Source organism: Aythya fuligula, chromosome 12, assembly GCF_009819795.1.
Source record: "Aythya fuligula isolate bAytFul2 chromosome 12, bAytFul2.pri, whole genome shotgun sequence".
NCBI classification, from domain to species: domain Eukaryota; kingdom Metazoa; phylum Chordata; class Aves; order Anseriformes; family Anatidae; genus Aythya; species Aythya fuligula.
In genome coordinates, this window is record NC_045570.1 from 129,076 (window position 1) to 155,173 (window position 26,098).

A 26,098-nucleotide genomic window follows, 5' to 3' on the forward strand; every position below is an offset into this window, starting at 1 on the left:
TTATTATGCATTCACATTAAAGATAGTATTATCGTACAAATTTAGTTATTTGATTTTAACTTTTTTGTTAATGGCACTGAACTGTAAAAGCCTATCTTTTAGGCAAAGGATTATATGAGTAGCTGTGAAAACAACCTGTTTAGGATTGCCCATGTTACGTGAATTGAGAGATGATACTATATTTTATTGATGGCTTTCCTTTTTTTTCCAGTGTGTCAAAGCTTTAGTCTACTATGATGTTCGTTCCTGTAGATTAGATATTGGAAATGAAAAGGGAGATACTCCTCTCCATATAGCTGCTCGTTGGGGTTATCAAGGGATCATAGAAGTGCTTTTGCAAAATGGGGCAAATCCAGATATTCAAAACCGGATGAAAGAGACTTCCCTACAGTGTGCATTAAATTCCAAGGTACTCCTGTTTATCTTCCAGCTTGAATTCTTTCTGATCAATTCCACAGGCATGTAGATGCTTACCTGTTAACAGGTTTTTGTGGTCTGGTATGAATAAAGTGAAAATGTATGCTTGCCTTTGAGGAAGAAGGGTCATATTTTAAATCTTATAGCATGAATGCAGTCTCTCTATAGTATAGACCATAACATTGTAAACTGGTACTTTTAATTTGCTCAGTGATAATCTGTTACTAGTATTAAGTTGTCAGCTAATTTGTGTTTCCGTCAGTGGAGTTACATTGGTTTTCTTAATATTTTTATGCAGATTTTGTCACTGATGGAATTAAACTATATAACGTTTGAAAGGGGACAGAGTGCTTCTGAGGTAACAACCAGTACAAGTTGCTAATTTTTTTTGCTTGTGCTTAACATGCTTAATCTGATAATGTAGGTTTTTCTGTTTGCTTTTTTGCCAACTTGAAGTTACCACTTAGGTCTCCTCAGCACTCTGCAGAAACTTTTAGCAGAGGATCATCTGTCTCAAGCTTGTCATCAGCATCAATTGATACAAGACAAGAAGAAATAAAAAACAGTTATAAAGAGGTAAGACAGGTATAAGCAATGTGAAGGAAGCTGGGAGAGTGATACTTTGCAGCCTTGTTTTAAACTGGTTCTTCAGAAAATAGCCTTTTCTCAGGCTTGGAAAATGCTGCTATCCTAAGGTGCTTCTCACCTTTGTATCTCAACACTTATTTTTGTATCTTATGAACTGATCTGCTGTGTATTTCTGGGGAAAAATTGAAAGCTCATTTGGAGTAGTTGGTCATATTTACCACAGTAAATGACATACTTTGAGATTTTGTTGAGTTGTAAAATAATTATAACGGCAGTCAATAGTCCCAAGGACCTTGATGTCTTGACCAAGAATTAAATGCTATTGTTAGGTTACAGAATCTCTCAGGAAAAAACAAACTAATACAAGCATACTGGCAAACAATGTATCAAACTGGAATGTTAGGACAAGTTTTCAAAATAGGCAAAGGATATCAATTTTGTGAAATGTGAAGAAGTACAATCTACTGAATATATTCCACATGTTTTTGCTGGTTTTGCTATGTCTGTACCAACCAAGGTTTCTTCTCTGAGTTTTCTATCTTTGGCTTTTTCTTGTGTGGGACCTCAAATCCATACTTTCCATTTATGTCCTCCCAAGATTGTCATATCATCACTCCTTCTGAAACTTCTCTGTTTATTTTTTCTTGATCTTCCTGGTCCATTTTTTCCAATATGACCTTCTCAATATTTTTGTTTCTTTCCATATAATTTCTTCATTGAAATTCTTCCTTCTGTTGAAATGTTTTTTTTTTTTTCTTTCCAAAAGTTCCTGTTTTCTAAAAATCTTCAAGAAACTCAAAGATGTAAAGTTTGATTGGACAATATTAATTCACGCTTCAGTGTCATTTACTCTGAGAGCCTTAATGTAGGACTGTACCTCCCTGTTTGTGCAGAGTCAAGCTCTGTAAATAAGCTCTAATGTACATAAATGTTCACCTGTTAGGTCGAGGATTTGCTTTTCCTTGAGGGAACAAATTTATCACTCCTGAGAGCTAAGACTAGTTTAAGCCAGGGAAAAAGATTACAAGCAGCTTACACCTTATATTCTTGAGGTTAATGACCTCCTCCTGTAATCCAGCTTTAGGTCATTTCTGTTTGCCAAGTTTCACATGGGCTCACTGCTGTTATTCTTACTAAGCAAAGAGACAACGACCTAATCCTGAGAGATCTCCAAAAAGGGAATGCCACTGGAAGTATAGGAAATTGGTAAGGTTGGTTTTCCAGATTTCAAGGCTTAAATAATGAGTTAAAGGAATGCAGTGAAATCTTCATTAATCAATACTGCGTATGAATTAAACTCTTTGCTTGAATGAGTCAGTCATGGCATATGTCTTGTATTGTATGTGGCTTATTTACAACAGAGAGTAAAAGAACTAAGCATGTAAATTTGGAACTTCCTCTTGTTAGAACTAGTAATTCTCAGCATAAATTCTGTTCAGCAACAGGAAAACTGAGTACGCAAGTGAATTGCAATAGATTTCATCAAGTGGCTTTCTGTTTAATCTATTTTTGTATTTAAAGGAGGGTTCTGTTGTTCCACAGGAGGGAGAAAGCAAGCTGGAAAGATGGAGAAATGCAAGTAGCAGACATTTTACCCTAAGTACTCATAATAAATAATCTGTAAGCTGCATAACAGTTGTTATACGTTTCTCTACTGCTAGGGCCTGAGATAGTTTTAGAACAAGGAAGTTGTTATTTTGGGAAAGAAATTAGTGGAACTTGTGGGTCTTAGGCATCTTCTATGTGATAAGACTGACTCCTGAAAATTGTGAAGAACTTTACATTCTCTGGTGACATTATTCTGTATGATTAGGGAGCCATGTCAAGGGAAATCTGTGGGAAGTACAAAACTCTGTAATAAATATTGTCCATTTTAGGTGTACATGTGCAGAGGCTGGGATATGGCTTAACTACCTTCAGATGCCTGACAGACAATCGTCTTAAGTTTAGTCACCTATTTTCCTCCTTAATCGGTAGAGAAAAATTAGTACCTCCAGAGAGCAATTCATCTCAGACACCTTAGATATTTGTTTGAGCTGAGTTGCACTCAGGTGTTTGTTGACTGCCTTCTATTTTGTTGTTACCAGAGAGGGAGTTTAGATGACTGGCTTAGATTTAGATCCTCTGAGATCCCCTTTCTATTCTGCATAGTTGCAGAGAGATTCTTAAATTCCCTTAAAAGTCACTTTCTGTTCTTGCAGAGTTGGCTGCTCTGCATCTGTTAGCTGTATCTGGCCTACTTAACCACTCTGTTTATCCAAATGTAACATTATTAAATATACTTAATATCAATGGTATTTGTAACCTGACATTAAAGTAATAAATGATATAATTCTTTACAGAAATGCTGTAGAAAGAAGCTGATAGTTTCTACACAAAATGTAGAGTTTATCATAAATAATTTGTCCATTCATGCCTTTCAAAAAGTTAAAAACAATATTTTTTTTGCCATCAGCTGTCTGATAAATATTTCTGATTCACAGGATATGCTAGAGTTATAATGTGAATAATGTGAATAACTAGTTTGTACTAAAGTGAACTACGTTCAACTTAGTTAAAAATAAGCAATTCCCTTCCTCCCCACCCTTCCAGAAAAGTGAAGACTGCTTGAAGTTCTGTAATGGTGAAACACAAGCTCAGTGTTACTGATGTACAAGTTGCAATTAGTAACGTAAGTAGAGCTATGAACTCTCAAGGAGTGTCCATTTATTTATATTCTGTGAATAATAATGCCTCCTCTGAGTGATACTGTCACATGTGCTATCTAAAAGGACAGCTCCAAGAATAGTAGCATGCTTTCTGGAACAGTGGGAGGTAAAAATATTTTATTGCTCTCAATTATATCTTTCTGTACTGTATACAGAACACTTGATAATACAAGCATGTTGAGATGCAGCTGTAATGAACAAAGCAGTCATTTCCAGAGAAAGATTGAAGTGTGACTAGCTCCATGACATCTTCAGCTTGCACGGTGTTCCTTAATATTGAAACAACTTTGCTCACACAGCAGCATCTTTGGTGATAATGGCACAGTACTAGAATAATTTGCTATAATGATGAATCAGTCTTTCCCAAAGCTTATTGAATGATCCTTCAACACTCTGCAGATGCTAAACAAGTTGCCTAGTGATAATTTTAATGGAGTCTCCATGACTTTTCACTGGCAACTGTGCCATTCCTGAAGAAGAGGTTTGGCTTTTGCTGGTGCGAACATACCCTTTGATATTTAATTATCAAACATTTTAAGTAAGAAAACAAATTTATTCCTTACAATCAAGCCAGGTTTATAAATGCTTGTTTTTAACATAGGAATAAACCAATAATCTGTAGATGTGAAGTGGGCAACTGGAAAGCATCTTTTTGATCTTAAACTGTTCTTTGTTATCTAGTAAAATAAAACAACTTGTCATCCTTTGTGATTTTGGTAGCATATCAATGCAAGAGCCCAGACAGTAGTAGTGTTCATCAGTGTAGGAGTTTGTCCTGAGCAGATTTTTTTACAGTGTTAGGTTCACAACAGAAATGTATGGTCAGTTCCTGCTGAAGCAGAATAATAATGTATGTTAGCTTACATGTCTTCTGTTTGGGTAAATGCTGTTTAACTGAGCAAGTCAAGAGATCATCAAATGGCTGCATATTCACATCTTTTGTATTTCATAAAGGAAGAAGGTTTTTTCTTTAAAACTTTATTAACAAATATGAAATGGGCCAGCACTAATCTTACTACTTGAGCTTAGAGGGTTAATAAAGGACACAGGATTTTCCATGTACAGCTTAATATGAATATTAACAAAGCAAATAAATTGTTTTCTTCATACACAGGTGGAAAAACTCCTCAGAGCAGTTGCTGATGGAGATCTAGAAATGGTGAGTCTTAGAATGGCTGTTGAATATTCAAATTTAAGTCATTCAAATTGAGGAAGCTGTTTGTAAATAATAGTAAATGAAGGACGCTTTGCTAAGTATCTTCCTTCAGAAACAATCACGTAGAGCTCATTTTCTACCAAGAATTTTCACTCCATATCCCCAAGTCATTTTACCTACAGTACTTTCCACATTACTCAAGTTCACGTAAAACTGTTCATTATAATGAGGACTGTCCTATTGGATGGCATGGTTACGGCTTGCATATCTATTAAAAAAAGGGTTATTTAAAAATTCTTATCTTGTTCTGATGGCCTGAGGTCTGTCTTCATAGGAACAGAAGCATCAGAAGTGTCATTAGTGCTGTTGTAGATTTCCACTGTGACAGCCAGATGAGGAGGCATTTAAAAAAGTGCTATGGAACCAGAAGATTAAAAAAATAAAAAAATATGCTGTGATTGTTCAGGAAGCCCAAAAAAATAACCTGTGTCATCATCATAGCACCTGTGAACTTCAAAAGCACTTAATACTTTAGACTGGGGATAATGATGTTAATCAGTGGCTGTTAGCTTAATTAGCTGACCCAATGACAAACAATTCTGCATTTTGAATATAAAATTTAGCTTGCTTTGATAAATTTTCTGTGTCTTTAGTGGGGAAAAAAGTATACGAGGACAGCATGGAGGGAGGATCTACCTAGAATATGCTAAGCTTTATTCTCAAAATGTGTTTCAGAGTTATGTAGCAGTTTTTTGGGAGGAGGTTCTCAAGCTATACATTTTATATGTTTAGTGGCTGCTGAATTGGTAGATGATTATAGATCCGTTATGGGTGGAGATTGTTAAGAATTGCCTTAGCCCACTGTATGTTGCTTGTAAGAAAGCTTTATATGACTCTAAAAGTTAGTATTGTGTAGTAGTAGTCAATACTGCTTAACATCAATTTTTGGTCTTTCATTTGTAATGATTGGATTTGGTGGTCAGCTGTACACTGTGGGGGGAAAAAAAAAAGAGAAAGAAAAGTCTCCTCTATAAAAGAACTCCTGTGGAACAGCTAAAAGTCTGGTACATGGGGTACAATTTAGCTCTGCTATATATTCCTGAAATTGTGTTATTTTGAAATATAGAGGAGGTGTTAGATGATAAAGTTAACTGGCAAAATGAGATTATGAACGATTTCCTGAGATACTTCAGTGTGTGTACGTTCAATGTTTTTTACCAAAAATGGAAAAAAAAAAAAAAAAGGGCAATTCCACTGTTATGATAGAGATAATGCATGGGATTAGCATGTTCAGATTTTTGGCGAGACTCTGATATATCGAGAGATGAGCATTTGGATAATGAGAGTACCAGTACTGAGTTGTGACAGGAGGGGGAAAGTGGCTATTGAAGAGTCTTGCCTCACGGAGCGTAGTACAAACCCAGAATGATACACGATAGGTGTTGGGCATAACATGGTCAGATGGTGCAATAAATGGGGTCTTAATACAGTCACTAGTAATTCTGAGATGTCTTTAGTTTACGTGGATTAATGAATTTCAGTGTAAAAATGTATTTCTTAATTTTTTGTTGTTGTTGCATAGAATTTAAGGTCAGAATGAAATGCAGTAAGCATCACTGCTGGAAGATAGCATAGGAATGAATGCTCTGAATCCTAAAACTAGCTTCACTGAAGGGCCTCTCTCACAAAAAGGAGGCATTATATGTTGAGGAAGAAGTAAAACTGTTAAGCTCCTGTGAAGTTACAGGCCTAAGAAAAGTCAGTGTCCCTGCAATGTTTGGATATTCATTAAATATTATCCATGCCACTTCTCATGTTAGTTAAAGCAAAAGATGAAACAAAATTCATGTTGACGTGAGCTGACACAAATCTTGGTCTAATCATCATCTCAGCTAAAAGGATTTGGAGGGTTTGAGCAGAGGTGAACACTGAAGTCTTGATTAGGCAGCAGGAAGTCATTTATAATTTACTTCACTGCTATACTTGGTGAACTTTCTAGCTGCTTTGTCAACAATAACATTTGACTTTTGCAATTTGTCTTTGGGGAGATGATACCAGGAAATAGATATATAGTCTGAGTTATTCACAAGTGTATGTTTGTAAATCTTGCTTGTGTAAGATGCTGATATGCAGATTTATCAGGCTATGGAGCCCTTGGGCTCTATAAAGAAAGACTTGCTTTTTATACCAGGTACGTTATCTATTAGAGTGGATGGAAGAAGATTTGGAAGATGAAGATGACACAGTCGGTACATCAAAACCAGAATTCTGCCATCCATTATGCCAGTGCTCAAAATGTGGGCCAGCACAAAAGGTTGGAATATTCATTCTATAAAAAGAATAATTTGTGTTCATGTAATTCAACTTCTAGCTCTAGAGAAATAGCATTCATATTGCCCAACACTTGTGTATCTCTATCCAAAAAGTAATAAAATATGTACAGACCATAACAGAGCTCACCTGATGATATTAAATTATTTCTTTTTAACTAAACTGTAGAAAATTTTGGGCACAGGATTAAGTGTTCAAAGGCTTACTTGATAATGGAGTGAAAAACCTCTGTCCCTGGAAAGGTGTTGGAACAGCTTGTTCTGGATGCCATCTCCAAGCAATTGGAAGAGGATAAGGTTATGAGGAGTAATCAGCATGGATTCACCAAGGGGAAGTCATGCTTGACCAACCTTGTTGCCTTCTATGATGATACCACCAGCTGGGTAGATGAGGGGAGAACAGTGGATGTCATCTACCTTGACTTTAGCAAGGCTTTTGATACTGTCTCCCATGACATCCTGATAGCTAAACTGAGGAAGTGTAGGATAGAACAGTGGACGGTAAGGTGGGTTGAGAACTGGCTGACTGGCTGAGCTCAGAGGGTGGTGATCGGCGGCGCAGAGTCTGGCTGGAGATCTGTGACTGGGGGTATTCCCCAGGGGTCAGTGCTGGGTCTGGTCTTGTTCAACATCTTCACCTTGATGAGGGAATAGTGTCTGCCCTCAGCAAGTATGCTGATGACACAAAGCTGCGAGGGGTGGCTGACATGCCAGAAGGCTGTGCTGCCATTCAGCAAGACCTGGACAGGCTGGAGAGATGGGCAGGAAGAAACCTAATGAGGTTTAGTAAGAGCAAGTGTAGAGTCTTGCACCTGGGAAGGAACAACCACGTGCATCAGTACAGGCTGGGGGATGACCTGCTGGAGAGGAGCTCTGAGGAGAAGGACCTGGGGGTCCTGCTGGATGACAGGTTGACCATGAGCCAGCAGTGTACCCTCGTGGCCAAGAGAGCCAATGGGGATCCGGGCATGCATTAAAAGGAATGTGGCCAGGAGATCAAGGGAGGTGATCCTCCCCCTCTACTGTGCCCTGGTCAGGCCTCACCTGGAGTACTGTGTCCAGTTCTGGGCTCCTCAGTAATAAAAAAAAGACAGGGATCTCCTGGAAAGAGTCCAACAGAGGGCCACAAAGATGATATGGGGCCTGGAGCATCTTTCTTATGAGGAAAGGCTGAGAGACCTGGGTCTCTTCAGTCTGGAGAAAAGAAGACTGAGAGGGGATCTCATCAATGTGTATAAATACCTGAGGTGTGGGAGACAGAGATTTGGCCAACATCTTTTCAGTGGTTCTGAAACAGAATTTCTGGAATTTCTATATAAGAAGCTATGGTGTTGGAAGAAAAGAGAGAAAAATAAAACTCATTATTCTAAAACTCATTATTCTCTTGACAAGTGCTACTGAGCTGCTCTGGTTTACCATCTGTTTTCCTGAATGTCTCAAATTAAGTTCTGTAGCAAAAGTTTTTGTAATGTTTGTCTGCCCATTTGATGTGTACTTAGTAGGATTTTGATTGTTTCTTTGGTCAATAGAAAGTAACATGATTAATTATATAGTTTTGTTGTATATTTTCCTCAACAGAAATTTGCAAGGATCCCTACTAATGGACTTGGCGTAAATGTTTCAAACCAAGATGGTTTTACACCACTGCACATGGCTGCACTGCATGGACACTCTGAACTTGTCTCTCTCTTGTTGAAACATGGAGCCAGTGTCAGTGCCAAGAATGCTCAACATGCAGTTCCTCTTCACTTAGCCTGCCAGAAGGGTCACTTCCAGGTATTTAAGCCTCTTCTTTAAATACAAGCTATTTAACACTTAACCACCAGCAAAAAGCTGTTTTGTGAGATTAGCAATGAGACTAAACCAGTAACAGTTAAATGAATTTTAATGTTTGCTTTTTCTTGTCCATTTCTAAAATCTTCTGTCAGTCTCTTTCCAATGAAGCAGTTTCAGTAGGCAACCATTTTATCTTAATGGTATAAAATACTGTTTTGATGAAGGTGCTGCCAGTAAAGGTACCATCTTACATCAAACATTTAAACATACATTGTGCAGCTTAATCTTTCTGTATGTTTTCTCTTTGCCTTCCTCCCTTTTTCCTCTTCAAGGACGGTATGTATGCATCTGTTGATGCTATAGACTTGGCAATTTCAGTTTGCCACACCGTTAAATATTTACTATATTTTCAATAATGTAACTCATTTTAGTAGATTATGGGACAAGTGAGCTCTTAGGGTAGCTGATAACCTCATCCCTAACTTGAGGTCAGGGAGGCAATAGCAATGAAGCAGAAGCATGAGCTATTGAGAGTAGGATATTAGTACAAAACAGCAAGTGCATGAGACAGGAAGAATACCAACCAGGAAAAAGCAGGTGCAGATAGGAGACTGGAAGTAGGAAAATGCAGAAAAGGTGGCTTAAGAGTAAGGAGCTGAGAAATGCAAGGAGTAAAAATTGTGAGAATCATGAAGGTAATGGGGAGACAAAACATTACAGAAGCAAGAAGGAAACAAGAATACAACACAAACTTTTAGGTTAATGAATATTCATTGTATTTTTTATTTATTATTTTCTAGCCTTTCTTCAAGTTGCCTTTTTTTTTTTTTAAGTGTGAGAACTGAAATGTGAGAACTGAAATGTGAAAACTGGTATGATAGTAGTAGATGCTTATATTTACCATCTGTTTGGTGAGATTTTTCTCTAATCTTTTTTTTTTTTCCATCTCTTTTTTTCATTCTAAGTTAAAAAATAACTATATTATAAGACAAGTGGGAAGGACTTCCATTGTGTGATCGTGGTTAGATTAAATTAAAAAGTTGTTACTTCTTCCAACAGGTGGTAAAGCGTCTGATGGATTACAATGCTAAACAAAATAAAAGGGATATATATGGAAATACTCCTTTAATTTATGCATGCTTGAATGGTCAGTACGAGACTAGTGCCTTGTTGTTACAGGTGAGAAGGATCACTGAAAACAATGTTCAGAATAGAATTTTTGTATGTGATATCTGTGCTATCACATACAACATATCTGTGATATGTTGTACTCGGGATTAGTATATCTTTAAGCATTTCTCCATCAAAACTACTCAGAAAAAAATGGAGAGTATTTGTTCTCGCACTTCTGTCAACCCTCTCCATTCATAGCTTTTGATTAGATAAATATTACTTTGCTATTGTACAGCTTATTGTTTTTATGGAACTTCTCTGTGGCAGATGGCAGGTTTTCTTGCTTAGGATTCTGTTGCATAGGGTTTTTTGCATTCTGTGTGATTTTTTTTGATCTCTTTTAAACTTGGAATATATACTAGATACATGCAAAAAAAGAAATGAGCTTATCCATGAAATTGTGGCTGTGAGAGAGTAGGAAATAATATGGCCAGGTGGCTTATTGTTGAACTGGTGATTGCTAGCATATGCTTTGTTTTTGCATACAGCCACAAGGCTGCTGTTGTATTGTTCTCATTGATACATGGAAAATGAAAGGGGAGAGAAACAGAATAATAATGTGCTATCTCCATTTTATGCTGCTCTTTCTTTGTAACTTCTATTTTATTTTGCTGTCCAGCATGGAGCTTCTGTTAACCTTTCTAATGCCAAAGGAAATACAGCACTGCATGAGGCTGTGATAGGGAAGAACGAAGCCCTGGTAGACTTGCTGCTTCAGAATGGTGCCATGACACACATAAGGAATGAAAGGAACTGTACCCCTGCAGACTGTGCTGAGCCGGTGAGTGCAGAAAGTTTGTTTCCAAGGTTAGATTTTTTCATGTTCCATAAACATAATGTAAGAAGGAAAACAAATGTAACTGTTACAACATTTTCAGCCCATCATTAGCGAAGACTTCTGAATCGACTTGATGAATGGTCCCTACCTTTATACATTAAGTAGCTTCTGAGATGTAGCATAATGGCCATGGAATTCTGTATTGCATCAATTTCAGTATGTATATTATAATTTAATCATAAATAGCTTAGTTGTAAATAGTGTAATTTAAAATAGTAATCCAGGACTACAAAAGCATTTTGGCACAATGCAGCTTAGAGAACACTGGTTTTGTCCCTAGTCAGACAGATACAGTTTAAAGTTTGTATTTATAAAGAGGTACTTTTGTGTTTGTTAAATTCATTTTGGCAGTTAACATGCTTTGAATAGACTAGAATTCTAATTTATACTTTTTTTTCTTTCCTTTTTTCTTTTTTTTAATACTGGTGAAAATTTTCAAATTAAGAATTCAAATATCATTAAGTTGCTGGAAACAGCACCAAGCTATGTACCTACATCAGCAGAAAGAGAAAAGGAGTATGAGCAGCATGCTACTATCAAGATAAGAAAAAAAGGTACATGTCTAATTTCCACTGGTATGAATAACAAGATTTAGGAATTAATATGTGGCGATATGATTTACATATCATTAAAGAACAACAAACTATTTTTCATGTTTATTACTGGAACACCTAAAATACTATAACTAAACTCAGCAGACTTTCTTCCACAAACTCAATTCTCACTTGTTTGGTGCATGGTGGGTGGAATTTTACAGGCAAAAGCATTTCACGTTAAAAAACATGGCACATTTGAGATGATATAATTAACCATGTAATTTTGTCCATCTCAGTGCAAAGTAAAACAGATTAAATCACCTGTAGTTATCATTTACATTGCCCTTAAACAGATAAGGGAGCGATACTTCAATTTGTTACTGTCTCTCAGGTTATACGACAGAAATTAAGAGCTACAAAGCTTTCTAGGCCAACAAGCAAGATTTGCAGAAGGTATTTCTATAAATGGCAGCATATATAGTACAGTCTAAGCAAATATGTTGAGAAACATGGTACCAGTTTGACAGCACAGCCGAGCTGATGCAATGGCTCGCTTAGAAGAAATGGTGTTACTCCTGGTCCATCACCACCTCCTCCCTCAGCTTCTGGTTCTCCTTATCCACTGCTTCCTTATGCTGCCTCAGAAGTTTCTCAGATGATTTCCCAGCTGATATAGTTCACTAACGTGGGGAAAGAGATGTAACAAGTTTTGAGCTGAGCTAGATAACTCAGCATAGCAAAGGGTCTGTTGCCACCACAACTGTGGAAAGAAGGGAATGAGGCTGTGTGACCAGGAAGTAGGGAAAATAAGGAGAAGTAGTGCTCATTTTGGCATACACACATTTTAGTTAGACTTTTCATAATAACTGTTGTCTGATTCCTGAAGAAAGAATGTAAATATTTTGTTAAAATTTATCACTGTATACTGATGCCAAAGACTGAGACAGTCCTTTCAAATAGTGTAGGAATAGTTTTAAAAAGACCAGTAGAAAACATGAGTAAGTAATATTAATGAGGAGGTGGAATAGCACATGTATGTTAGTTCAGGTTTGTAAAAACTGGAATTAAGATTCTCAAAGTCCAGAATTATATAGTGTCTACAAAGGCTTGGCCAGTCATGATAATCTGATCAAGAATGCTTTGTCACAGAACTTAAAATGCTTCGAAGTTTCCAAAGAGAAATGATGACTGATTCAAGTTACTACTATTACAGTTTTACTGTAAAAGTTTAAATCCAATGTCAGGAGATATCACTTTTCATTCAGAACTGATTTTTTAAAAAAAACTTAAGTGTGCCTGTAATTTTATCTACTTGTTCTTTTCAATCCCTAGTGAATTCTAAGCCATGTGAGAAAGCCAATGATCCCTTAAGCAGACAACATCAACTGGTCCAATCAATTAACAGATTTAACAAGTAAGTATAGAAACTTCCTCGGAAATACATTTATTGTACTTGAGGGAGGGGAAAACCTGGCCCGTGAAGGAGTACTTGCAAACGTATTTAAAATTGTTTTTGCATTGGTACTTGGTGTACTATAAATCAGGAATTTCTGAGCCAGACTGTTAAAAATATTTTCTTAGTGCTTCACTCAGAGGTTGGGTTTTGCTATGATCTTTTTAAACTTCAATGTATATTCTGCGATTAAAATACAGGGAATAGTAGAAGGCTGATATTTTTCAGGAAAAAAATATTGTAGCCCTTCTATGTTGAGACAGTGCCACCTTGTGGATTTTCAGTGATCAAGACTTGTGAAAAGACTTGGAAGTATGTTTCTTTACGAAGATAAATTTATTTTTTTAATATGTTTTAGAGGGAACCATTTATGGAGAACAATAACAAGAGATAAAAGTGTCCCAAATTTTGACTATGAATTATTGCATCAGGTAAGAGGAAACACTTACTTGAATTATTTGTTTAATACTTGTTTTATCTGCTATTAATGTAGATACGTATAACTTTACTGGTGGTCAGAGAGTTGTGAAAGTTCTGTCCTGTTTGCTAAAAAGATAATGTTCTATCCTTGTCTGAACTTCAGCAGTGCTTCTATACCATTTGAAGCTTCTTACTCTTCCTTTTAAACCTCTTAAGTATCTTATTGCGCGCTTCACCTCTGTCTTGTTTTCTCTTTCTTGTCCAGCAAAATCTAGGATATACCAATGCTTGAAAAACTGCATCTTTTGAGAACAGCTGTAGCCAAGCAGAGGTGCTCTTGGCAGGGCAGAAAACTCAGTTAATTAAAACTGGGGTTTGTATGATAAATCTACTTCTAGGCGGAGAGTGTTTGCAACGGAAATAGCAAGCTACATGTTGCAATGTCAGCTGTATCACAAATATATCATGTGATTAATTAATCTATGGTTGGGTGGAGTAACTGCTGGATGCTGCCCTTGACCATGTACTTCCTCTTTACAGGTCTTTGCCTTTCATCTCTATCTATGAAATAGAATACTGTTCTATTTCATGGATCCCTTATGAGATTTAACATTTGCGAAGAACCCTGGGAATGCCAAATTAATGTTATAAAAATTGAATATTTTACTTGTTCTTTCTAGTATTAATGATAACATCCCACTACTTAATTAAACATGGCATTTAAATTTTATAGTTGTGGATCACTGAAGGCAGTATGTCATGCAAATATAGCAGGTGTCAAAAAGCAACTGATATGTAGCACTTTTAATATGTGTGATTGTCACGGCTCTCTGAATTTACGAGCCATACAGGTCTGAATTGTTAGTGGTTTTAGTCATACGTAATGTCCTTCTGAAACTTTTTCAAAATTGTTGTTGTTATTTCAGTAAAAGGCTATCATGATTTCTGCCTTTAATTCTTATCTTAGAAAATCTGTCATTAGCATACTTAGCCTCTTACTGGTTTTTTTTTTTTAAATCTTAGTTAACATTTGCAAAGTGACCAGTAATGAAGGAAGGCTGTCATCTTTAAAAAGGAAAGATTAGGAGCAATTACAGAAATGGAAGATGAGAATAGTTGTAATAACCAAAAAGAGTCTTTAAGAGGCAGTAGAGGGGTGTCTTCCGTGACAGAGAGGATCTGGAAGCAGACAGTTTGGCTTTTGGACATAGTTCTGCACTGTCCTGTCTGTATTGCTGCTTACTTATTTCTTAACATTAAGAGAAATGGTTGTTACGGTACCTTGAGACCTGTATTATAAAAGCTATTCAGAAGAGTTAGGGATCATACTGGCATAATGCAGTGAAATGCTTCTATTTCAGTTCTGGTACTGATTTATATGTAGCCTGGGGCAGGTTGGTCTCTTCTCGTTTCCTCACATCTAGACTGAAGATAATATCTGTCCTACAAAGTATGCTATTTCTAATCCTTGGCTGTGTTCTCAGTGTTGAGAATACCATTAAATTAATGTGGTAATTATATTCAAGAAACACGACATTCATTTACATTTTTGTAATGAAGAAACTAGACAATGCTTTTAATGTACCATTTTTCTGTCCTCACAGTTAGCTATTAAAAGCTTTGACAAAAACAAGTTAAAATCTGTTGAAACACTGGACCAGAGCAAAGTTAAAATGACTGACACAGGATGGTTTGGTGGGTTTGTGAAACATGATGACATGCTAGAAGCTCCTCAAAGGAGTAAATTAATGCACCGAAGACACACTGTTAACGTACAGCTTTCAGCAGAGAATGTCAGTGACAATAGTTTATCTGGCCCTAGAAATCCACGTATTTCACAATCAAGAGACTGCTGTGATGACTTGCTTTCCAAACACTGACAAGGAAGTGCAAACTTGATGTCAAAAGCTGAGGAACTAGGTGGTGTTAATTTCTATATTCCTTTGCTGCGTATCAAAGAATTCAGTGACGATTGCAAGCTATGCCTTCAGAACAGAACACAAGGATGACTCTTCAACAGAAACAGAATGTTCCTAGCACTTTCAAAGACTGTTAATGTTGGAGGTAACTACACAAACAAATCATTTCTGATCTCAACAGGGAAGTACTGAGAGGTAGACAGCAAAATTACTTTCCTATTCTACTTAGCACTTACTAAAAAAACTGCATGTAAGAGTAAACCAAACCAAATCTTGTATTGTATTTTTTAGTCACCCCCTTTGTTTTTAGAAGTCTTTGAATAATTTTTGCATTTTCAGGTTTTACCACTACATTGGATAAATATATATAAATATATATATGTATTTATATATATAAAGATATATTGGATAACAAACTATTTATTGCCAGAGGTAAATGAAATGTTTATATTTTTATTGTAATATTACAAACCATTATAGTATATATTTCTGTATATTTTAGTAGCTGGGAAAACAGTAGTCTGTAACATCTGTGACACCATGTAAGACATTTATACATGCTATTAATGTGAAGGGAACTAATCGTTGCTAATTTCTTTGTAATGCTCACCTGTGTTGGATCTTGATTTTTTTTCAAATAACTTTTTAATTGAAGAGATAAAATATGCATTAAATTAAAGATGAAGTTCTTTTTAAGAGCCAAGACAGCGGAGAAAAGTAGAGAACTCTTGTGAACCTGAACTTTGGATTCACTGTTCACAGCCTAATTAGAAAATGTGCAGAAACAAGCATGTATAAGGACACACATTTTTTTTCTTCCTCTAAAGCAAGTCATTCAAAAAAATGCACAAATATTCATGATTCTGAACCTGGGTAACATCTGCAGACAAAACTGCTGCTTAAAAACCTGTTATGGACTGTTTCTTAAACAGGTAGACTTCCATTTTTGAAAGGTACCTCTCATATCAGTATGCACTTGTTGGAATATGTCAGGTATTACACCATTCCTAGGTGCGATGACTGAAGAATTGAAAGCTCGTAACTGAATTGACTGCTTAGATTTGGACTTCATTTTCTACTGTTTGATTATGGGAGGAGAATGTGTAAATTGTACAAGTGCAGTTTTAAGTGCAGTATTCTTCATTCTTGGCTCATCACATCCAGCTTGCATTTTATTTCATAAAATATTTGTATGAATAATTCTGTTCCTTTTAGCTGCAATATCTGTAAACTGCCTGGCAAAGTACAAAGCTGGAGGACATACCGGTGATTTTTTTCAAGTAACTTTTTAATTGAAGAGATAAAACGTGCATTAAGAGCACATACAGACACTTGTAGTTGAAGGTCATGTGTTTATATTTCTAATAATTTATGAATTTATCTGATTTTTCTAATGTGCCTTGGATTTGTGCCAAAAGATGGGAAGAAAAAGCTAGTAAAATAATACTTAAAAACACTGTTTTCTTTGAGTGCTTATTTAAAGCATTGAATCTTTTATGGAGATTTACTTCCATTTGTTTTTGTGGACAGTTGAAGAGTTCACCTCACATCTCTGTAAATTGAGGAATCTGTTGGAATTTACTCTCAAGTTCAATAGTACTTTCTTCCCTCTTCTGCCCTACATTCATAGATTTCTAGTAGATAATAGTATTACAACTAGTTAATGGATATATAGTTACTGCTGCTACAAGGCTGTATGGTTTTGGATTTAAGGCATAGAGGTGCACAATACAGAATTGTTAGTAAAACTGAACATTTTCACTTAAAACTTTCTTCTCCTGCTCCACCTTCCCATTAACAAAAAGAAAATGGTAGGATTGATGTTCAGCTATCGCAAGCCAAAAGAGCAAGAGGAAAAAGAGATTGAACCAAAAAGAGATTTTTCTTCCTTATGTCTTAGAGTAAGTCACTTATACTTACCTACAATAAAAACAAGAATTATTACCTTAAAGCCAGGCAATGCTATTTTTGAAATGCCTAGATACTACTTCTAAATTTTACTTAAACTTTTATAGATCTAATTTCCAAACTAAATATTGAGAAATTAGTTTATCTTAATTGTATAATCTTTTAACTAAATGATTCTTGTATCAAGATTCCCTGGCAATAGAGATAAGAAAAATCAGCTTAATAGCTTTTTAATACCAGTGAGACTATGCTACTACGTACAGTATGCTACTATGTACAGATTATACTGCCCTAACTACGAGTCAGCACAGTGACAGTAAATTCAGTGTCAAGTCTGTTTACTTATTCCCTAATAATGGTAGTCTAGTTGAGGAGCTTTTGAATGACTTGTGAGATAGGTTATTAAATACCTTTGAAAAGTGTTAGAGGTAAGTATCAGAGGATGTGAACTCTGATTTTTTTTTTTCCTTCTATTAAAAACAACTTTTAACTGCAATAGATCATGGAAAGCTAGACGTTAAATTATTCTTATCTTTGAAGCATAAGATGTTTTGTGTACTCTGTGCAAGCAATGAAATAGCTGCAATAGCTTGATATGAATGACTATATAATTATTTGATTTTACTCTTAAAATTTAATCTGATTAGACAAGTATGCATGTACCTGCTATACAGGGATACTCCTGCAACTGCCTACCTGAGGAAGACCTAAGGTTCTAGTCATCTTAAACTCGCTTTTGTATGGAGCTAAACACGACAGAGAGATAATCCACAATAAGCAGTCACTGAGCATGAATGTAGGAACACCGATGTTCCAAAGTGCCACAAATCTCCATGTCAACTTAATAGTATTACATTTGTGGGTAGTATAGATGCCACTGAAAGTGGCACACTTACACACAAGTTTACACACAAGTGTAAAACATTAAGCCAAAAACTATACCAATATAAGGAAATGGGTTAAATAGGAAAAGTACTTCTGATATATTTTACAGGAACTGGCCACATGTTAAACTAGTACTTACCTTTGAAAAACTTTTATCCCCTCAAACGAAATAAATTTACACACATACCAACAATAGCTTACTAATGCAACTTAATGCTAACTTGGTGCTTATTGCCTACAGTAGCTTTTAACAAAATCTGTACTGTAATATAGCAAACATGCAAATACATTTTTTCTTTAGAGTTTTGTAGAAAAAGTTCAAATTCACAGGAATTAATTTGTGTTTTCTGTTGTTACTGTATCAAAACAGTTGTCCTGTTGAACCCACACCTATTTAAGTGACCAGGCAATTGCCTCACTTTTACTTCAATGTTCAGTCTAGGATAAAGCTTATTTCCAAGCATTTTGGACATATAGTTTATGAATAAAAAAGGATTGCTTACTGACCAGTTCCAGATAATGCCTAACAACTGATTCAGGTAAATGAGATAGTTCACAACATTCCTTTGACATGCTTAAACAAGCTTATCAATTAAACAACATTCAGAGATATGATGACTAAAGGCTAAACTGGAATAGGATTAGAAGGGAGCACCCCTGGAAGCTTTACCCATCAATTTGTAGTATAAACATGCTAAAATCAACTTCATAACCTTGTTATGATTTGTCTGCAAAGCATGTTACTGTACAGTCCAGTTTATTTCTGTTTTTGGTAACTGAGATTCCAGACCAGCCTTTTTAGAAGAACAACAAGGCAATAAAACTTAATGAAGTAGAATGTAATGAACTTGGGAAAAGGAACATGAAACATGGATACTTAAGATACACCCAAAGAGAAAACCTTTCAACAATCTGTGAAAATCTTCACTAATAAATGGTCATTTTAAAGTCTAAGTAATTTAGCATACTCCCATGAAATTACTGAAGTTAAGGAAACCTCGTTGTAAACAAACACAAACAAAAAACAACTAGTCTACTCCAAACCAGACAAAAATAATTGTTTAAATACTTTTTAACCACATTTGCACTAGATGAAGAACACACACATTAATGCTCACTTGAAAAAATTTTATTCCATTCCAAAAAAAAAAAGCACTGCAGTTGAGATCATACATGTTTCTATTAAATAATGTCAGAAAAAGGCTTTGTGGTAATAGAATGTTTATCAGCACAACATTACAGTATTTATCATCTTTCCATAACCATATTTTTGAACAAATGTACAGCACAAGTTTTACTTCATGCATGCAGAGTTGCAGAAAATTTAGGAAAACTGCCTTTTTTTTTTTTTTTTTAAAGATAGGAAACCCTCCAGCCATTTCACAAAATGGAGGTAGTTTTAAGAATATACAACAAGTGTCTGAACAGTGCTATATTACACAGTTAATTTTAACTTGCTTTTTTTGAGATAGCTTGATTATTTTATAGGGAAACAGTTCAGTTATGGTTGGTAACAATTTTACACAGACTGCCTGAGAAGACGCCCTCTGATCCACACACCAATCATCACCACTTTGAAACTTTCACTTTATTTTATAAATTTCCAGTGAAGACTTTAGAGTCAGAGAGTTGCTGGAGAGGCTTCCTTCAGGGGCTCTGAAAATCTTGTTTCTAACAGTTTGTAATTTATAGACTCTGGAGCTAAGTCTTTTAAACTCCTAGAGGGACTGGCTGTTCCAAGCCTTACACTTAACTTGTCTTCATGTTAAGGTTTGTCCAATAACAGTAAGTTAAGGGTGTGCAGGTGCTGAAAGCATAGCTTACGCACTGAGTAAGGGGCAACAAAACGCTCATGCTAATGAAGCAGTGGGGAACTCCACGCTGCTCAGGCTTCTTATACTACAGAAGTTTAAGTTATAAAATCCCCTTCTCACGCCATTTTACAAGACAAGTTCATTTGTTTGGCCTTTATATGTATCTATATTAAAAAAAAGTAAAGAAACGTAAACATTTTCAGGTTTTCCATTCTGCCTGACAACTGTTGCCCTTTTCCAGGCCATTTACTTGGCAGACAGTCTAACAGTAGTATTTAATAATCATCCTCTTCATCAGAATCCAATACTTTCCTTCTGTTGAACTAAAATGAAATATACAAAATGAAAACACAAGGGGCACAGTAAGCCCAACATAGAACAAGCCTTTCAAACTCTGCCCACTTAACTATTAATATATTACAAGGGAACAGAAGAGTCACCCCATCACAACCTTCCAGTCCCCACCTGGCATAATGGTACAGTACAAAAGCACAGCAGTCTGTCTCGCAACAAAACACCAATATCCCAGTGCTAATATCTGCAAATTAGACTATTGAGAAGGACTTCTATAATACAATCCCAATACTTATCAGTGTGTGTAGCAGTGATGGTAAATAAGAAGTTCACTTCTATGCTGAACCGAAGTGGTACACTACATGCAGTTTTTCTGCTCTCTTTTTAACTATTTAAAAATATATATTTAGGAAATGAAGCTTACCTTTACTGTTGTTGTCTTTTCTGTTTGCTGACTTGCTTTCTCAAGTATTTCTATCAAAACTTGTTCTGTTATCTAGGAAAGAAGTAATACATTCTGAGAGATGTTTAATAACAAAAAAATGAATTCACTTTCTCTTCTTATAAAAGGTGTTTGATAGAATTTTGTAATAGCCTTCAGAAGTTCTTAATTGCATTTTTTCAGTTAATTTGCAAACATTAAATACATTCAATATTTTTGAAGGAATTAGGTTTGAAAATGGATGTATGTGAGAAAATTAAAAAAAAATATGCCATAACTCACCTTTCCAGGTAGCTGTCCATATCTTGCCATCTGTATAAGGTAATTCTCTACTGCTTTTGCTTTGTCTGGTTTCACAAGTGCCAGATTGCTCACTGCAATAAAAACAGGCTCTATTCATTCATACCTGAATAGCTTCACTAGTAACTAAAAAGTGACAAAAGTCCTTATCAAACTGACTTCATGCCCAGGTAGTGAAATATAAATCAAAATCCCTTCTTCAATGTAAGACATATAAAAAAAAAAAAAAAGCTGTATTTTTTACATATTTCTTTCTTTAAATGCTTGTTCTTAACTAATTTTGAATCACTACAGCTCCTACTATTAGTTCAAAAAAGTTGGATTAATGTCATTCAGACATCAGTTAACCACCCCCCTCATTGGTATCACCAATCAAAAAGCTGTAGTGGTTTCCACCTCAACGTTTTCTATTCTAGCCTCTATACAGGCATATGTTCTTGATTTGAGCAGCACTGAGTACACTAGGTGAGAAGTCTTTATTAGAAAGTTATTGGATACTTACATCTCGCACGTGCTGCTTGATCGAGAACTTGAGCTAAAATAGTATTTCTTATTTCTGCTTCCCTGTAACAAAAAATTAGCTACACATTAAAAGTGGGATTTCAAACACCTAAAATAATATGTGCAATACAATAAAATTTACAGAAGACTTTCCATTCATTTAAGTGACGTTCTGAAGTCCCTTCAAACCCTACATTTATATGGTTTCTTCTATAGCATTTTCTGTCATGGAGAGCTGTACATACATCAGCAATAAAGTTACTATATAGCTGACAGCATCTTGCAAGAAATTGAGATGGAGTTTACTACTTACCCCTTATTAAAGTTGATTATTACATCCTGGTAGAAAAACGGAAGCCATGCTACCCCCGTAAAGATTCTCAATTCATTTCCATCTAGAATTTCACCTAAGGTAGTTTTTTAGAGCATGAATAACGAACAGTCTGTGCAACTCCAAGACAGAACTAAACCTCATCATTTATTTAGCAGTTTTCAGTAAGTCTTCATGTACTTACTTGCATAGGTGTTCACAAAAACGGAATTTTACTTGTTTTATTTTCAGTATTTCAGTTAATACAAGCCCCAACTGTGTGCTCTCATCTCAACTTCTCACAGAAGTCTGGCTCTTCAAACATATGATTTTACTTTGGAAAAATTAAAATTTACTTTTTTTTTTTCCCTTCTTAAATCTCTCATATTTCTGTTTCTTTGTTGGTGTTTTTCCAAGATCAAAAAAATCAGATGAGTATTCCAAAGAAACACAATATTAAAAAAGAAGTTAAGAAAAGATTCAAAACTATTAGATTTAAGACACTACCGAAAGTCAACAGTTCCCATTTATACCTCTGTTTTGCTTCCTGTTGCGACGGATCAGCAGAAGAATCCTAAAGAATGAGATCAGAATAAAATACTATAATTCAAGAACATTCGACACAGGACAACTTTAAGTATTTTAGTAGAAATCATTGTCAGCCAAACCTGCCTGACCACAAACTAGATCCTAGAAATAAAAATCTACTGCCCTAGCAAATACACATGCCATGCTAGTTGTTTCTTTCCTCACAAAGCAGTAATGCAAACTAGTCTGGTGACTGCTGCTACTGGATCTAGCCACAGATTGTTCTAGGTTTGGACATTAAAAAGCCTCACGTTTAGATCTAAGACAATAAACTTCCCTGAAGCCAAGAAAACAAAGATATTAAATCCTTTAAAGCAAGAAATGCAATGCAATGCTTTGCATTTATCAATGCAGAAGAAAACACAATCCTATCAGAGAATTTCAGGACTAAATTGGCAGGTAACTATTCAGAAGTAATAACGAGATTCACCTGAACCTAACGTTGCATCTACACCTCAAATTTTACAGGTGACACTTCAAAGTGTGAGAGCAGAACGGGAAATCTGAGACACTCACAAAACAGATGTGACTGAAAGGATGGGTGGCGGGGACAAAGGCGGGCAAAGACTGCGTGCGGGGCCTGGCGGGGCAGGCAACGCCCCTCAGGGACCTCCTGCTCCCGCTGCAGCAGCACCAGGGGCCCCCCGCCAGCACCTCGAGGCCGCAGCGCAGGGACCGCCAGGCCGCTGCCGCCTGACCCGGCCTGTGCCCGGAGCCTTCACTTAGGGGAACATCGCGCCCGTCCCCGCCTTGGTGAGGGCTGCGGCGGGACAGACCCCACGGCGGCAGGGAGCGGGGTTCCCCAGCCGCGCCTTACCCCGTGCTTGGCCTGCAGCTCGGCCAGCCGCTGCCGCCGGAGCGCTTCCAGCTCCTCGTCCGCCATGGCTGAGGGCGGGCGCCAGGCGCTGCGCCTGCGCCAACGCTGCCAATGCACGGCCGAACGCGGGGCTTCGCAGAGGGGGTTCGGGGAGCCGTGTGGGGCACACCGGAGGCCACCTCGGAGGCTGCCCCGGAGGCCGCTCGGCCCCGGCAAGAACGATAGTGGAGGGGGCTGTGTTCCCTCACTGGGGTCTTTTTCTTTCAGGGGGTTGCTCCCCGTCTCTCCCCCAAACGTCGAAATGGTTCTTTGCCCCGATATTGAAGGCTCCGTGCTGGACAGAGCAGCTCACGGGGGAAAAAACTTCCCGCTGCGCAGCGGGATGGTTCTTCAGCAGGTTGCCGTGGGCAGCGTTGCCCGAGCTCTTGGTCAGTGAGCTTATCTCCTTGAGACCTGTCTGGCTGGTGAACCCGCATGCAGTTCAGCTTCTGTAACATGACTGCAGCTGTAGCAGTGGTGGTGGTCTGAGAAGAGCATGTGGGGAATTACAGCTCCCTTTTCGAGAACACCTGATCAATGCTCAGGGAGCCCAAATCAGGCTAGACCAGGCCAGCCTTCCCTGTGGCTCCTCTTCCTTGAAGGGTGCTTACCTTACACCAGGTAAGCTGCTACTGGGCCAGTAGAAAGAGTTTTGCTTTGGTGTGCCCGTTTGTCTTTATTGGTGCAGCTTGCCATAATTGTATCTTGATAATAATATCATAGTGCTTCAGCAGCGCCTTCATCTGTTTTCAAAAAAAAAAAAAAAAAAGGAGGGGGGGTAGTGGAGGAGGCAGTGCTTTGGTTATGCTTCCTGACTTGCAGAAAATGGACTCCACAATCAGTAAGATTGTAAAGTAGGTATGTTTATTCAGCGCTGGACAGCACGGGGGGGGTAGTCCCGCCAAAGTCATGCACACCTGACACGGCAACTTGCCTTGGTTTTATGCAGTAAAGAGTTACATATATATGAAGTTTCACAAAACTCCCTCTCTCATTCCCACACATGCTTCCTTGACTTATTTCCACAATCTGTTCAGCTGTGACTCCCCAAAGAATAACTTGCCATGCTTTTACCACACCTTTCCAGTTCAATCTGTGGTTGGCAATTAGGACTAAAAAAGAATGAAATGATACTGCTTCCTGCCCCTCTGTCATGAGGTCTGGCCCTCTCAGGAAAGAAACCAAAGGTGTAGGAAATTGACAAAAGGAGACAGCCTTCATCAGACTGGTACATTCATTTTGGTACAAAGTCACTCTAGTATCTAGTCAAAGTGGCTGTTGCAGGTGATGTGTGGAAAGCAAACTCCACACTCAGTAAGACTGTAAAGTAGGTATGTTTATTCAGTGCTGGGCAGCATGGAGGCATACTTTCCCACCGAAGTCGTGTACACCCCAATGCGGCACTTGCCTTGGTTATATGTGGTGAAGAGTTACATATGCATGAAGTTTCTCGAGATGCCTATATATATGAATGACCTATCCCAGCTTTGTATTAAAATTAGTTCCAGGGAGTCATTTTCATAGATTCCTCCTATTCACGCTTACACAATGTTTTCTGGTAGTGGTCGCCAGGGGTCGTGGGGATGAAGATTAGTGAGTCTTTCTCATCACCGCTGGTTGACCTCTCATCTCAGTGCAGATTTATAAGCTTCTCAGCTTCTACTTAAACTGCAGATTAGGTTTCAGTTGGTACTTGAAATGTGTTTCCTGTTTTCTATGAGGAACTGTTGTTCATGAGGAATCCCAGAATTTTCTGCCTCAGTTTCTTTGCACAATAGGGAGCAGAAGATATAGTACATGTCCCTTACCTGTCTTATTTACTAAACTTCTTTGGGCTTTGTTATAAGTTGCCCCCTTAATTAATTTTCAGAGAGCATTGCATTAATAATAGAAAGGAATTTATTGAGTAAGCAACAGCAAGCAAAACAGAGCTGGGCGGCTGGGGAGTCTCGGCTCCGCCAATGGCGCGCACCTCACCCCCGCCAGGGTCCCTTTTTATATCTTGGTAATTCCAGGATTACGCAGCACATCCTGGTATATTCTGCGACTGCGCGCACTGTTGCTAGGGGGTTGTCTCTGTCCCTCTGGTGGTCGTGAAGATGAAGGCCGTAGTCTTCCTCGGCGTTGTGGTTCAACTTCTTTTTTTATTTGGTCATGTTGGCCCAGCGTGAGACAGGAAGGCATGTATGTTGATACACTAGTTTAGCAATTTATCAGGAGATGGTTACATGAGCTTTGCAGCAGTGTCTTTGAACAAAAGAGGCAACTGAGATGCAGAAGGAGAGAAGGGGAGGGGGTTCTCTTTTTGTTACATTAAGCAAAAGAATTTTCATAGTGTCTAGCCAAGCATTATACAGCTCCTTACTTCAGCAGGGAGTTTTCACAACTCCCGTTCCTCAAACAGAACTCCTTGTTTTTATAATACAAAAGACAATGAACAAACATTTATTGTGTATTACAGGCTTCATTTTACATGCCCATTAGCCTATCTTATCTACTAAAATTCTTTCAGCCTTCTCTCAGAGACACACTCCCTCGACAGCTTCCATCACATCAAATGGGTAACTGTCATGGAATCATAGAATTGGAGAATGACCTGAGTTGGATCACTGAATTCAACTTTGATATTTGAGATTGTGCCTTTTTATGTTGATCATTCACGCATTCTTTTTAAAGGCTGTATTTTTTTAAGTCATACTTAAAGATTTTACTTAACTAAAGAAACAAGCTAAACACCAAAAGCTGCTTTTTTATAGGTAAGCCACAATTTTCTAAAAATAGAGGTTTCTATAGAAATACATTACCAAGTATTTCTAGTCTAGTTTTAAAAAATAACAAAAAGTATCAAGGGCCTGTTTCATTACTACTTTTAATTAAGACCTGCTG

General features: G+C 37.3%; 2 protein-coding genes across 11 annotated transcripts in view; one reads left to right on the forward strand and one right to left on the reverse strand.

Annotated features, from left to right (window-relative positions):
* ANKRD27 (ankyrin repeat domain 27) overlaps positions 1 to 26,098 on the forward strand; it is a 59,417-nt gene that overhangs the window by 29,570 nt on the left and 3,749 nt on the right. For 4 of the 10 annotated variants that reach the window (XR_004253806.1, XR_004253805.1, XR_004253807.1 and 1 more), the window contains exons 18-28: positions 212 to 409; positions 716 to 775; positions 874 to 993; positions 4,828 to 4,872; positions 7,061 to 7,183; positions 8,778 to 8,975; positions 10,035 to 10,154; positions 10,768 to 10,929; positions 11,432 to 11,540; positions 12,855 to 12,936; positions 13,334 to 13,406. Coding sequence is in view for 7 of the 10 variants with exons in the window: in XM_032195489.1 (XP_032051380.1) it covers positions 212 to 409; positions 716 to 775; positions 874 to 993; positions 4,828 to 4,872; positions 7,061 to 7,183; positions 8,778 to 8,975; positions 10,035 to 10,154; positions 10,768 to 10,929; positions 11,432 to 11,540; positions 12,855 to 12,936; positions 13,334 to 13,406 (1,290 nt within the window). In the remaining 3 variants the exon portion in view is untranslated. Of the gene's footprint in view, positions 1 to 211; positions 410 to 715; positions 776 to 873; positions 994 to 4,827; positions 4,873 to 7,060; positions 7,184 to 8,777; positions 8,976 to 10,034; positions 10,155 to 10,767; positions 10,930 to 11,431; positions 11,541 to 12,854; positions 12,937 to 13,333; positions 13,407 to 13,660; positions 14,386 to 14,418; positions 19,210 to 26,098 lie in introns of those variants that run through there. The other 6 variants (XM_032195490.1, XM_032195483.1, XM_032195484.1 and 3 more) reach the window with 5 other exon arrangements.
* Positions 19,446 to 23,247, reverse strand: PDCD5 (programmed cell death 5). Its single transcript, XM_032195492.1, has 6 exons — positions 23,174 to 23,247; positions 22,302 to 22,342; positions 21,460 to 21,521; positions 20,940 to 21,031; positions 20,640 to 20,711; positions 19,446 to 20,244 (listed from the first exon to the last, which is right to left on the reverse strand). Exons 1-6 carry the CDS (start codon positions 23,237 to 23,239, stop codon positions 20,197 to 20,199), a joined length of 381 nt encoding a protein of 126 aa, XP_032051383.1. The 5' UTR covers positions 23,240 to 23,247; the 3' UTR covers positions 19,446 to 20,196.

Bases quoted from the DNA above. Each gene is read 5' to 3' on its own strand.
- PDCD5 (XM_032195492.1), bottom strand. From the start codon at position 23,239: ATGGCGGACGAGGAGCTGGAAGCGCTCCGGCGGCAGCGGCTGGCCGAG. The intron at 21,032-21,459 runs GTAAGTATCCAA...TTTTTATTGCAG, and splicing joins TCAAGCAGCACGTGCGAGAT to TGAGCAATCTGGCACTTGTG. The intron at 20,245-20,639 runs GTAAGCTTCATT...ATTTCATTTTAG, and splicing joins AAAAGACAACAACAGTAAAG to TTCAACAGAAGGAAAGTATT.